The following is a 14915-nucleotide window of genomic DNA, read 5'->3' as shown; positions in this document are numbered from 1 at the left end:
AGATGATAAAGAAGATAAAGATGATAAAGAAGATAAATATGATAAAGATGATAAAGAAGATAAAGAAGATAAAGAAGATAAAGATGATAAAGAAGATAAAGATGATAAAGATGATAAAGAAGATAAAGAAGATAAAGATGATAAAGATGACAAAGAAGATAAATATGATAAAAATGATAAAGAAGATAAAGATGATAAAGAAGATAAATATGATAAAGAAGATAAAGATGATAAAGAAGATAAAGATGATAAAGAAGATAAAGATGATAAAGATGATAAAGATGATAAAGAAGATAAATATGATAAAGATGATAAAGAAGATAAAGAAGATAAAGATGATAAAGAAGATGAAGATGATAAAGATGATAAAGAAGATAAAGAAGATAAAGATGATAAAGATGACAAAGAAGATAAATATGATAAAGATGATAAAGAAGATAAATATGATAAAGAAGATAAAGAAGATAAAGATGATAAAGATGATAAAGATGTTAAAGATAAAGAAGATAAAGATGATAAAGAATATAAAAATGAAAAAGAATATTAAGATGATAAAGAAGATAAAGATGATAAAGAATATAAAAATGAAAAAGAATATTAAGATGATAAAGAAGATAAAGATGATAAAGAATATAAAAATGAAAAAGAATATTAAGATGATAAAGAAGATATGTTTTTAATTTGTGAAAAATAAGTTTTAGTCATACATCAAATTCTGTGAACACACCACCGTACCATCCCGGACTGGACACTGCTTCCCCAACAACAAGCCGTGGATCACCAGTGACCTGAAAGTTCTTCTTAATCAGAAGAAAGCAGCCTTCAGGTCTGGGGACAGGGAGGAGCTCAGGAGAGTGCAGCGCCACCTGAAGGAGAAGATGAGAGAGTGCAAGGACTCCTACAGGAGGAAGCTGGAGGCCAAACTCCAGCAGAACAACGTGAGGGAGGTGTAGACCGGTATGAAGGAGATTACTGGGTTCAAGGGGAGAGAGAGACAACCAGGGGGAACATGGAGAGGAACAATCAGGGGGAACCTGGAGAGGAACAACCAGGGGGAACCTGGAGAGGAACAACTGGTGGGAACCTGGAGAGGAACAATCAGGGGGAACCAGGAGAGGAACATCAGGGGGAACCTGGAGAGGAACAATCAGAACAACCAGGGGGAACCTGGAGAGGAACAACCAGGGGGAACCTGGAGAGGAACAACCAGGGGGAACCTGGAGAGGAACAATCAGAACAACCAGGGGGAACCTGGAGAGGAACAACCAGGGGGAACCTGGAGAGGAACAATCAGGGGGAACCTGGAGAGGAACAATGAGCTAAACTGTTTCTTCAACAGGTTTAGTTCACCACTCTCATCTGTCTCCTCCACACCTTACACCTCCCAAACACCTCTGCTGCCTCCCCCCTCCCCCCTCTGTCCCCCCTGGTGAGCTGCATCGACACCTTGACCTCCCCCCCCCACACACACACACACACACCCCTCTCTGTGACGACTGGCCAGGTTAGGAGACAGCTGGAGAGACTCCACCAGCTCAAGGCTGCAGGGCCTGACGGCATCAGCCCCGGGTCCTGAAGACCTGAAGGCATCAGCCCCGGGTCCTGAAGACCTGAAGGCATCAGCCCCGGGTCCTGAAGACCTGAAGGCATCAGCCCCGGGTCCTGAAGACCTGAAGGCATCAGCCCCGTGGTCCTGAAGAACTGACGCCATCGGCCCCGGGGTCCTGAAGACCTGCGCCGTCCAGCTGGCTGAGGTCCTACAACACCTCTTCAACCTGAGCCTGAAGCAGGAGGAGGTCCCGGTGCTGTGGAAGACGTCCTGCCTGGTTCGTCCCTAAGAAGACGACTCCATCTGGCCTCAACGACTACCGACCGGTTGCCCTCACATCTCATGTGATGAAGGTGCTGGAGAGGCTGGTCTTGGCCCACCTCAGGCCGCTGGTGAAATCTTCTCTGGACCTTCTGCAATTTGCATACCAGCCTCATGTGGGAGTGGACGATGCCATCATCTACCTGCTGCAACGAGCTCAGTCTCATGGATGGAACCGGTGACTCTGTGAGAATCACTTTCTTTGATTTCTCCAGTGCATTCAACACCATCCAACCACTGCTGCTGAGTGAGAAGCTGCGGGTGGAGGGGGTGGACACGTCCACAGTCTCCTGGATCAATGACTACCTGACAGGCAGACCACAGTTTGTCCGTCTGGGCAGTGTGCTGTCTGATACGGTGGTCAGTGGTACTGGAGCTCCTCAGGGAACTGTTCTGTCTCCTTCCTGTTCACCTCCTACACCACTGACTTCCAGAACAACTCAGAGTCAAGACATCTGCAGAAGTTCTCTGATGACTCTGCAGTGGTAGGATGTATAAGAGATGGACGGGAGGAGGAGTCAGTGGTCGGTGTATAAGGGATGGACGGGAGGAGGAGTCAGTGGACGGTGTATAAGGGATGGACGGGAGGAGGAGTCAGTGGTCGGATGTATAAGGGATGGACGGGAGGAGGAGTACAGGGCAGTAGTGGAGGACTTTGTGGAGTGGGCGGGTAGAAATCACCTCCTCCTGAACGTGGCCAAGACCAGAGAGATGGTGGTCGACTTCATGAGGAAGACGACGGCTCCACAACCGGTGAGAGTTCTGGGAGAGGAGGTGGACATGGTGGAGGAGTACAAGTACCTGGTGTCTCCATGACAACAGACTGAACTGGAAGACCAACATCAACGCTGTCTACAAGAAGGTGATGAGTCGACTCTTTTTCTTGAGGAAACTTCGATCCTTCAATGTGTGCAGCGAGATGTTGGAGATGTTCTACCATCTGTTGTGGCCAGTGAACTGTACTTCACTGTGGTCTGCTGGGGGGAGGGGGGAGGGGGAGAGGGCAGCATTGGAGCCGGAGACACCAACAGACTTAACAAGCTGGTTAAGAAGGCCGGCTCCATCATCGGCTGCAATCTGGACAGTCTGGAAAAGGTGGTGGAGAGGAAGAACATTCCTGATACAGGAGATCATTCCTGATACAGGAGATCATTCCAGATACAGGAGATCATTCCAGATACAGGAGATCATTCCTGATACAGGAGATCATTCCTGATACAGGAGATCATTCCAGATACAGGAGATCATTCCTGATACAGGAGATCATTCCTGATACAGGAGATCGTTCCAGATACAGGAGATCATTCCTGCCGACCGCAATAAGACTGTACAATAACTCACCTCTGGTAAAATCCATCACATAACAATAACACTTTTGTCTGTGTTTCTTGGTTGTTTGTATATAATATATATAGATATATACTGTACTGTATATACTGTATATACTGTGCATTTTATATTTTATATTTATATTTAATATTTTTTTACTGCTATTTTATTGCTTTTCTATTATTTTATTATTATCTTATTGCTTCTGTATGCTGCTGTGGCGAAAAAATTTCCCCTCGGGGATTAATAAAGTAACTACCTAACCTAACCTAACCTAACCTAATCCTCCAGATGAACCTCCAGTCTGTTGGTGCTGCAGCGCCCCCTGCTGTTCAGAAACAGTTCCTTTCCAGGTAAAACCAGCTGCTAAAATTAACATAAAAACTAAAGAGTTCATCAGATCTGTTTTATTGTTAATACAAGTTTGTTCGAGCTTCTCGTTAAAATAAATTTAAAACCCAAAACAAATGTATTATCTGAAGTTCAGGAGCCACACCCCCGCTTCCGTCCCGCTGAGGCCACGCCCTCTCAGACAGGTGTCTTACCTTCTCAGTGGTCTTCATCATGACCCCCAGACCTCAATCCAGCGCCGGTTCCGGTCCACCAGAGACCTGACACTCTTCCAGGAGCTCCGAGGACAAACAGGTCCGTCTCTTATTACCCACAATCTTCCTGTCAGACCTCCACTACCTGCACAAGTTGTTCACACTTAAAATTTACTCCTCCACGCGAGCCGAGCGAACATCCGGGTCCTAGGTCACCTAGCCCCGCCCCCTCCAGTCAGGTGTCGCAACGGTGAACTCTTGAATGGACCGGTGTCGGTCCGTCTGTCCGCAGGGTCCTCAAGAGAGCCGGGTTGGTGCCTCACTAAACACGAACACACCTCTCTCAGGTGGACGTCCGTGACGTCACCACTCGGTGCTGCACTGGACCGGATCAGCAGGTGTGTTCTTCTTTTTTTTTTAAAGGCAGTTGTGTTCACCTGAGTTGGGTCAGTACAGGTGGGCGGAGTCAGGCGGAGGCAGATGAGCAGGGCAGGTGAGAGGAAGAGGTTCACACTCATTTTATTCTGCTGATATTAAACATGTTCAATTTAATTCTTCTGGTGATCCAGGTGCAGATGCAGATGCTGATGCAGAACCTGATCCAGAACCAGATCCTGATCCTAAACCTGATCCAGGTCCAGATCCTTCAGTACTAAATGTGACCTGATATCAGAATCGATCAGAACAGGAAACAGTTTGAACTGGTTCTGTCTCTCTTTGCTCCTTCAGACGCTCTGGACCTGGGACCTCTGAGTCTTCTGACTCCTGGTTCTGGGCTCCTGGTTCTGGAACTCTGAGTCTTCTGACCCATGGTTCTGGACCTCTGAGTCTTCTGACTCCTGATTCTGGACCCCTGGCTCTGGACCCCTGAGTCTTCGGACTCCTTGTTCTGGACCCCTGATTCTGGACCCCTGGCTCTGGCCCCTGGTTTTGGACCTCTGGGTCTTCTGACCCCTGGTTCTGGACCCTGGTTCCCTCCCTGATAAAGCAGTGTTTAGTGTTTGATGAAGGTCAGGTGATGAGATCAAAAGCTCCGGAAACTAAACGTAAATTAAAAAGAGATTGATCAGATTTATTGATGATCAGCTGACTGATCGGAGGACGAGCAGGTGACCGGATGTGGTTTCAGGACGTGAACACACGATAGCTTATTAACGTGACGCTCGTGCCCGCGCTCTGTCGGCCGCACGCCTGCTGTCCTCTCCTCCGCTGTGAGCGCGCGGGAAGCCGGGAGCGAGCGTCAGCGATCCAAGGACAGATCAGCGGGCTCGCGAGCATCAGGTCACCTGGAAGTCCGCGAGCATCACGAGCCCGAACAGACGGACAGGGAACCGGGTCCAGTCAGAGTCCGGCAGAGAAGAACCGGATCCGGACCGGGAATTCTCGGACTGACGGACCTGATGGAGCCGCGCTGAATCAACAGGACGAGGCGACACCGTCCCCGAGTCAAAACAACCTGCAGTCCATCCGAACCGACACCGGAACCACGACCTCACTCATCTCCGCCGTCAGAGTCTGAGGGCCGAACTGAACCGAACCGAACCGCACCGGGTTCAAGTCTCAGTCATCACCGAGAGAAGAAAAAAAAAAAAAAAAAACCTTTAACCCGACAGACCCGAACCACCGAACCACAACAAGATCTGCCAGTCCAGGACCGGTACCGGTAACACTGATAGAGGAACAGACCGGCAAAACCGGGACCGTGAAATCAACAGGAGACCGACGCAATTTGTTACGGAATCTGTGCGCGAGGAGGAACCCGGCTGGGAGAACCAGGACCTGCAACAGAACCAGAACCTGCAGCAGTAAGTGTCTCGTTCCTCATTAGAACCCAGTAGAACCGGAGTCTCCTTCAGAACTCCGCCCCTTCCTCTCACTGAGTACCTCTACTGTTACTCAGACCTTCCTGACAGAAGTTTTACATAAAAATAGATTATGAAACACACACACAGGCATTTCTGTTCATTTAGATTTCTTGTGTTTCATTTGTTTTTAATTACTTGATTAATAATAATTTATAATAATAATAATTTATTTATTTATTTTCTTACTTGTTGTTTATTTATTTTTATTGTTGTTTGTTGTTTCTTTCTGTTTGAAGTCAGTTGGTCTGATTTCTGTTTCCTCATCATGTTGCATTTTTTTCATCAGTTCAGTCTCTTTGTTGTCGTTGTTGTTGTTTTGTTGTTGTTGTGTTGTCGTTGTCCTCGTTGTGTCTCTGCATTCATGTCAAGTCTTTCGTCGGTTGTTTTTTTCTCACCGACTTGATAAATAATAAAACGACTGACAGATTTAAGAGTGTTTATTAAGTTTAATTTCAGATTTTTAACGTCAATTTTCTGTAAAATATTTTAAAGAAATGTAATTTCACTCAATATAAACATTATTTTTTGTCAGATTAATATTTGGTTCTAATGGCTCCCACCGTTTTACCTTATGAAGGAGCCCGTCGTCATAGAAACAGCTTCTATAAACCAGTTCAGAAAGTTTTATTTGAAAAGCTTCAGATTTCATCAATTCGATCAATCAGTGAAAACATTTGATAGATTTGAAAACATTTAAAAACTGACATTTGTTTGTGTTTCTGTGATTTTGAAATCGGTCTAAAATAATTAGTACGTTTTCATAGTTTCATTCAATTTAATTTACATTTAGTCCACATCAGCACTTTATTAATATTCCAGATTCTATAATTTGCGATAAAAGTTTGAATCGGTTTCCGACGACCCCTTGCATGACATCTGGTGACCCCTTTGGAGGGCCCTGACCCACAGGTTGAGACCTGCCGGGTTAAACTGCGTGTGAAACAGCGCCCCCTGACTTCCTGTTCTGACATCAGAGGCTAAAAGAATCCTGATTTTACCGACCCACCAATCAGTGACGGACTACTGACATGAAGCCCCGCCCACATTGGACCAGCTGTTTATATATTATTGCTAACGGCAGGTTCCCCCCCCCCACCCCAGTGGAGATGCGCGGCGTCCTGCTGCTTGCCGTGCTGCAGTGCTGCTCGGTGGCGCGGGGCGGCTGCGAGCCCCGTCTGGTGAACGTGGGCGCCGTCCTGAGCCAGAAGCGCTACGAGCAGGTGTTCAAGGAGGCGGTCAGTCAGGCCAACGCCCTCTATGGGAGGGACAAGTTCAAGATGAACGCTATCTCCGTCACCCACAAACCCAACGCCATCCAGATGGCGCTGTCGGTCTGTGAGGACCTCATCTCCAACCAGGTGAGGATGCATCACTGTGGCTGTCACATGACCTGGTGGGAGGTTCCAGTCTTTACCTGGTGGGGGGTTCCGGTCTTTACCTGGTGGGAGGTTCCGGTCTTTTACCTGGTGGGGGGTTCCGGTTTTTACCTGGTGGGAGGTTCCAGTCTTTTACCTGGTGGGAGGTTCCGGTCTTTTACCTGGTGGGAGGTTCCGGTCTTTACCTGGTGGGAGGTTCCGGTCTTTTACCTGGTGGGGGGTTCCGGTTTTTACATGGTGGGAGGTTCCGGTCTTTACATGGTGGGGGGGGGTTCCGGTCTTTACCTGGTGGGAGGTTCCGGTCTTTACATGGTGGGAGGTTCCAGTCTTTTATCTGGTGGGGGGGTTCCAGTCTTTTACCTGGTGGGAGGTTCCGGTCTTTACCTGGTGGGAGGTTCCGGTCTTTACATGGTGGGGGGGGGGTTCCGGTCTTTACCTGGTGGGAGGTTCCGGTCTTTACATGGTGGGAGGTTCCAGTCTTTTACCTGGTGGGGGGGTTCCAGTGTTTTACCTGGTGGGAGGTTCCAGTCTTTACCTGGTGGGGGGTTCCAGTCTTTACCTGGTGGGAGGTTCCGGTCTTTTACCTGGTGGGGGGTTCCAGTCTTTTACCTGGTGGGAGGTTCCGGTCTTTACCTGGTGGGAGGTTCCGGTCTTTACCTGGTGGGGGGGGTTCCGGTCTTTACCTGGTGGGGGGGTTCCAGTCTTTACATGGTGGGAGGTTCCAGTCTTTTACCTGGTGGGGGGTTCCAGTCTTTACATGGTGGTGGGTTCCAGTGTTTTACCTGGTGGGAGGTTCCAGTCTTTACATGGTGGGGGGTTCCAGTCTTTACATGGTGGGGGGTTCCAGTGTTTTACCTGGTGGGAGGTTCCAGTCTTTACCTGGTGGGGGGTTCCAGTCTTTTACCTGGTGGGAGGTTCCAGTCTTTACCTGGTGGGAGGTTCCAGTCTTTTACCTGGTGGGGGGTTCCAGTCTTTTACCTGGTGGGAGGTTCCAGTCTTTACCTGGTGGGGGGTTCCAGTCTTTGAAGAAACCTTTAATGTGGAGTCACAGCCTCAGAACAAAACCTGTGCTGTGAACAGTCAAAACTAAACCAGCCATTCAAATTTCAGTGATTGATCAACTGGAAGGCTTTTGATTTGAAACATCTCCAGGAAGTGAGTCGCCATTTTGAACTTTCTGTTTCTGGATAATATATTTAGAAAAACTACATAAAGCAGCATTTAAATCAGGACTTTAAAACATCACCTGCACTTCAGCTTTTCACAATAAAAGCCTCTAAAGAGACACATTAGGTCCAATAAAAAGCAGGAAGTAAAACCTGTTCCAGATGTAGAAGTCTGTCAGCTGATCATGTGACTGTGTGTCAGAAAAGGTTCACATGATTCACGTCAACCAGCAGGAACAGGAGAGACGTTCAGGGTCCTCCAGTGTCTCTTTGTACAGGAAATGAGGCCAACATGGTGTTGAGGTGTTGGACAGGAGATTTGTGTTGGAGAGCGATGGACGTCAGATTAGCGTCCAGTGTCTCTGCGGGGACACGGATGTAATCCGTCTGTCCTGCTGCAGCAGAGATGGAGGGATTAGAGGCCGCTGGCTGCAGACTGCGTTCACCACTTCATCTCCAACACACTCACTGATTCTGTCTGATCGCTGCTGCAACGCTTCGTTCTGCAGCTCTGGCTTTTCACACATTATTTACTGGTAACTTTACTCTGAATTTACAAAAAAATCAGACGCTTACAATTTCAAGGTGTTTTCAAAGATAGTCCTGCAAAGTTTCCCTCTAATTTCAAATGAAATATGTTAGTTGATGCACTAAATGAGTGTTATCAATACAAAAGTGTAAAAATGAGCCTCTGAGTGTCTTCAGGTCGAATCAGTGTGATGGAGATCTCAGCTGACCTCGTTTCTTTGTCAGTTTTATTTGTTCCTTCTGGTCCACATAAATTTTACCAACAGACTGTTTATAAAAGTGTTCGTAGCTTCCCGGTCTGAAAGAAGTGTCTTCAGCTGCAATACCAGCGAGTGCCACTAGAGGTCGGCTCCAAAAAGCCTCCGGCTCCATAGACTCCCATTCAACTTCTCTCATCAAATCCAAAGTGAATAAAATGTGTCCATCAGTTATCTCGGTGTTGTTAGCTAAAGTCACTCCTTCTTCTTAGTTTTCTGGAGGTCCATCTGAAAATAATCCCTCATTCATTAGAAAAGAAGATTCGAGAAGACCTGTTTTTGGGGGCGTGTGTGTTTGATTTACTGTTTTGATTGACTCGTCCAAATATGACATCACTGACGGTTGACTATAATAGAACTGATTGAACGTGTTAGAGTTCACGTATTGTGTATTGGTAGTTCTTTGAAAAGCCACAAAAAGGAGTATAATTATTCATACTCTGATTTTATTATCTAATATTTGTATATTTTCTTGTTTTCTGACCGTTTTTGTTTTTTTGAATTTTTTTAAATCTTCCTGCTCTGCAGGTTTATGCGATCCTGGTCAGTCATCCTCCTCAGTCCAACGACCACCTGACTCCGACGCCAGTCTCCTACACCGCTGGTTTCTACCGGATCCCCGTGGTCGGCCTGACAACACGCATGTCCATCTACTCGGACAAGGTGAGCTGAGTCGGCCAGCTGAAACCTCAGAGGGTCACAGTTTGAACTCTGGTCTGTGTTGGTGTTCCTCAGGGCTCCGTCATGGATCCTCTCATCTTCTCTCAGAATCATCTTACACTGCGACAACAGGAACATGTCCTCCATCCAGGTGGACCCACCTGGTAAACAGTACAGTACAGTAGTGTTGAGGCGGTCCTGTGGTGCCTTCAGGTTCCATTAGTTGCAGGTTGTACAATATTCAGTCGGGTTTGTCGCGGTTCAGAGATTCTCTCGGACGTGTGACTGAACAGGAGCCTCTCAGGAACCGTTGAGAGCATCATTGCTCCCAGAATATCCCATCGGTCAGTGTCCTCAGTTTCCTGATGAAATATTCACATGTTTATCAGGTGCGGCCAAAATAACAGCACGTCAGGGGGCGTTTGATTTTCTCACCAGCAGCAGCTTGTGTGAAAAACAAATCAGATAGAGACACTTTACTGGAGTCCAAATTGTAGAAGGTGTGAAAGATCATCTCGGCATTAATGAATCGATATCGGATTATTGAATGAAAATCCATCTGAGCAGAATTGAGGAGAGTCGAGCGGTCGTTCAGATGGAACACCAAAATTCAACGTTATCGACACGAAAAAAGCTTTAAATAATTTAAATCCCCCCCCTCCCTCCTCAGAGCATCCACCTGTCCTTCCTGAGGACCGTGCCTCCATACTCCCACCAGGCTCAGGTGTGGTTCGACCTGATGAGGGAGTTCAGGTGGAACCACATCATCCTGATCGTCAGCGACGACCACGAAGGCCGAGCCGCCCAGAAGAGGCTGGAGACGCTGCTGGAGGAGCGAGAGACCAAGGTCAGTTTCCACGGCAACAACACGCACGTATACACTAACATATATACGCACACAGGAAACATACACACAGGATGAAAACACGTGTGTGCTGCGTGTCATGTGTGTTTCTGGAGGCGTGTGTGTGTGTGTGTGTGTGTGTGTGTGTGTGTGTGTGTGTGTGTGTGTGTGTGTGTGTGTGTGTGTGTGTGTGTGTGTGTGTGTGTGTTCTAATCCAGGTGTGTCTACAGGTGTGTGGTTTTCACTGCATGGAACATAACGAGCTGCAGTGTGTGTGAGGTCATCATCATCTTCATCATTATCTTCGTCATCTTCATCATTATCATCATCACCATCGTCATCGTCCCATCATTGTATCTTCGCCTCTTCATCCTCTTTCTGCCGACAGCTTCAAAGCTTCCTTGTCGTCTCTTTTTTTTTTTCTTTTTCTTCTTTCCGTCTCCACCAAGAATTTTTTTAAATCTTTGTTTGTGTTCATGGATCATAAACATAAATTAAAACTGCAAGCAGTGATCTGTGGCCCTCGCACGCTGCAGGTCGGTGTGCCCCCCCCGGCTCCCCGACCTGCAGCGTGCGAGGGTCCGCATATTCCCGCTTGCAGTTTACATTTTTTTCTTGATCTCATTCCTTATTTTTCTTTAAAAAAAAAAAATTGGCTTTCTTTGGCGGCTTTAACATCTTCAAAAACTCAGGAAAGTTGGTGCCTAGTATATATATATATGTATATATATATATCACTGCAGACCAACTTGAAAACACGTATTTCTACTATCCAAAGAATGTCTGCGGCAATTTTGGTCGCATTTGAATGAGAATTTTCTGGGGAGATTGGTGGAGTAGTGTTTAGTGCTGTTGCTTCTCAGTTAAAAGGTCTTAGGTTCAAATCCCCCTTCATCGTTACTTTAAACACAAAGTCATACTATAGCAAAAAGTGTCCCTAAAGACATTTTTGGGTCGCTTTTTGGCCGCCACGCTACGGGCACACCGATCGATGAAAACTAATTATTTTGATTACTTGTAATTGTTAAGAGTGCACAGACTAAATTTCAAGTCCGTCCAACAAAATCTGTTGGAGTTTGTTAAAGTACAACATTGTGTGAATCGTCAAAAATGGTGACTAAATACAACATGGTGGACTTCCTGTCGAGTTGACGTAACGGTGCAATGTAACTTTTTTGTGCGTCTAGGTGTGATACACGTGTCCACCGGATTTCGTGCATTTAGGTAAATGTGGCCGCCGGGGCATCTCTTTAGGGGGCGCTAGCGAGCCATTTGGCCACGCCCACTCGCGACGCCACTACAATACGAAATGTTTTGCCGGGAGACAAATGTGTACCAACTTTCATGAGGTTTTGAATATGATAAATCCTCCAAAAATGCAGTTCTTTGTGGAGAAAAATAAGGAACGAGAATAATTATGGCTTGAATAACAACAGGACTTTCACACATCGGTGCTCGGGCCCTAAATATAGCAGCTCTGTTCTTCTCAGGTTCATATTGACATATTATATAAATATATCAACTAAATAAAATTTATGACCTGAATGTTTTTTAACAAACTGACTGATCGTTATAACGTCTAATCAACATGAGATCGACTCCACCATGTTTATATAGTGTGAGAGCCTTCGGACTCAACTCACGTGACTTAAATTGAGTCTGGACTTGATGTTCCTGAGACGAGATATTCTGGTCTCGATTCTGGACTTTGTGGTTTTGGTTCTTTGACCCCGGACAGCTGAGTCCTCCATCGCTGCATTTATCAGGTAAATGTTGGTGATATATTTTGAGTCTTGGTGGAGTTTTCTTATGTTTTTCTTTTATGTTTTTCTTCCTTTTATTTTGAAACCCATTCATTTCATTTTGGTGTCCTCTCGCTACGCTTTTTCTTCCTGTTTGTCCGTCCACATCATCCTTTCAGTTCCTCGCATCTGTTTTCACCAACTCTGACGGAAACCGTGAAAACACGTTTCAGCTGCTTCTGTCGCTGCTGTCTGTCCTCCGACTGTCTGTCCTCCGACTATCTGTCCTCCGACTGTGTGTCTGTCCTCCGACTGTCTGTCTGTCCTCCTCCGACTGTCTGTCTGTCCCCCGACTGTCTGTCCTTGGACTGTGTGTCTGTCCTCTGACTGTCTGTCCTCCACCAACTGTCTGTCTGTCCTCCGACTGTCTGTCCTCCACCGACTGTCTGTCTGTCAGACCCACACGTAGAAACCTGAATCATCTACGTACATTTTTTTATCTAAGAACTTTCTGATTATGAACTTTCACATATTTGTAAGTCCTCAACAATTCCAAGAGCTGCGTTCGTTTGATTCTGACTTTAGTTTACATTTAATGAGCGTCTCATTTCCATGGAAACAGACTGTAGACGCCAGCGTCCTCCCCAGCAGGGGGCGCTGCAGGGAGCCGAGGTTTAGACAGGATATGAGACGAGAAGTGGGTCAGAGCGGTGCTGGTGATGAATGATGGATCAATACATCTGATCAAGTCTGTGACGGATCGATGTTCATGAAGTCTAAACAGCCGTCGCCCCCGGAGACGGAAACAAAACGCAGAAGAAGAAGAGACGGGACGACAAAACGGCAACAAAACTCCGAGAGGACGGAAGACGAATCCTCGGGAGTCCGGAGACAAGTTCAAGTTTAGAAAAGTTGGAGTGTGACTTCATGTCTCAGTTTGAGTCAAACACGTTCATGAATATTGGAGGAGCGACTTTTTAAAGTGGGAGCGACATGAATATTACAGCACATTAGTTAAAGTAGGTGAACAGAGCCGGCGCCGAACGCCGATCCGATGCCAGCTGTCATGTGATGATCATAAACATCACAGCAGCCCTCAAACATACGACCTACACAGCTTTTCAAAGTAAAAGCCTGAAGGTAGTTAACTCGTTAGAATAAAAAAAGTTTTTCTCTATTAAATTAAATTATTTCTGCCGACAAATTTACGTTTACACATTTACGCCTGAGAAATTCAGTTATAATATGAATCAACTTTGTTTATACAGATTTCAAAACATTAATAATAATTAAAACCACAGAACTTAGCAGTTAAATCACAGTAAATCTGTGAAACTAATCAATGATCTCAAACACTGATAAATACATTTATTAAAAACGTAAATAAATACGCAAACGAGCTCCGATACTGACGAGTCGTTTAACTTCAGCAACACTTCCTGTGCAGAACTTTCACAGTAAAACACCTATCGGATCAGAGACATGATTTTATAACCCAACGAGTGTCTCTGCTGCCAACGTCTCTCAGTGGCCACTTGTGGTATTGCAACAAAAAACTCTCCTTTGGCCCAAAAAGCATTTTCTCCGTAAACTTCCTTTTAAAAATGACGTGTGTAAAACTGATGACTGGAAATGTCAGAAAACACGGTGGATTGTTATTGTTTTTGTTACGTTACCATGACCACTGGTACGTGAACACTTCGAGAAACAGCAGATTTTGGGGAACAAAATCTTCAACATGCCCACTAATGATTTTTCTGCTATTACTGTTAGCTAACTTTAGCTACGTGGCCTACATTGGCAACTCTTTTTTTCTACTGTTGCTGCTAGCTAATGCGTTAGCTAATACTACCATCAGCTAACTAATGCTGCTAATGTTAGCTAACCCTTCTGTAAACTAACATTTCGTAACGATACATTTAGTTACGTTAGCAACGTTGGAACCATTGTTTTCTGTTGATTCTGTTAACTAACTGTGCATATAGAATGCTGCTAGTGTTAGCTTACCCTACCGTGAACTAAGACTAACTAATATTACTATTCGCTAACGTTAACTGATCATAACAGTAGCTGGAGCTATAGAGACATTGGCAAAATTGATAATCGTAGCTAATGCTATTATCAACAAGTAACGGTAGAAAAAACCGATGTTCCGCTCCTCTTGAAACGTGAACGTCACTCAGAACACCTCGCCCGGATCATCGCTTCATCGCCGTAGACTTTCTGAAGCATTTCAAGGGTCTCCGTTGACCGTTTACAGAGTTTAACTCAGTGGAAATCACTGCGTGGGCTCAGGAACACTCTGCAGTGGGCGTATTCAAGATTTCCTTTTTTTTCCCAAATCTGATGTTTCTCCGCTCCAGTTTCAGGTCCGTGGTGACATCACGAATGTTCACCTACCAGCGGTCACATTAACGTGTGGAACTCTGTTTTCTGCCTTTTTAAATAAATTCATGGGTAACGTTAGATTTGCAGTCCTTTTTCTGTTCCAGCTGTTTTATATCCTGGATGTTTGAACTTTAACGGATCAGCTGAGAATCCTGTCTGAAGATGAAACGACATTAGACGGTAAATCTGCTGCTTTCTAGACGTCCTGATTTCCTGATTCAGCTGTAATGGTGCGTTCACTGACTGTTTCAGCCTCTAAAAAGATGTCTCAGGTTTACAGACGGACAAAATGAAACCTCATATTATCTCATTATTTTTGTGTTTTCCTGTTGTGGAGCTTGAAGG

The 14915-nt window shown here is 45.6% G+C and overlaps 1 protein-coding gene across 4 annotated transcripts in view; it reads left to right on the top strand.

Annotated features, from left to right (window-relative positions):
* The first annotated feature begins 4963 nt into the window (after nt 1-4963).
* The window catches only part of LOC138636056 (glutamate receptor ionotropic, NMDA 1-like), a 43137-nt gene continuing 33185 nt past the window's right edge, over nt 4964-14915 (top strand). For all 4 annotated transcript variants that reach the window (XM_069723871.1, XM_069723868.1, XM_069723870.1 and 1 more), the window contains exons 1-4: nt 4964-5549; nt 6711-6967; nt 9465-9599; nt 10267-10443. In XM_069723871.1, the coding sequence (XP_069579972.1) occupies nt 5549; nt 6711-6967; nt 9465-9599; nt 10267-10443 (570 nt within the window). In that variant the 5' untranslated portion in view covers nt 4964-5548. The remainder of the gene's footprint in view (nt 5550-6710; nt 6968-9464; nt 9600-10266; nt 10444-14915) is intronic.

The sequence above is a fragment of the Brachyistius frenatus genome, unplaced genomic scaffold (assembly GCF_029030835.1).
Source record: "Brachyistius frenatus isolate BFR_SWC_R1_liver_20210118 unplaced genomic scaffold, ASM2903083v1 Contig_349, whole genome shotgun sequence".
Taxonomy (NCBI): Eukaryota; Metazoa; Chordata; class Actinopteri; family Embiotocidae; genus Brachyistius; species Brachyistius frenatus.
Note: the sequence above shows the minus strand (reverse complement) of the source record. Positions and strands in the feature narration are given on the sequence as shown.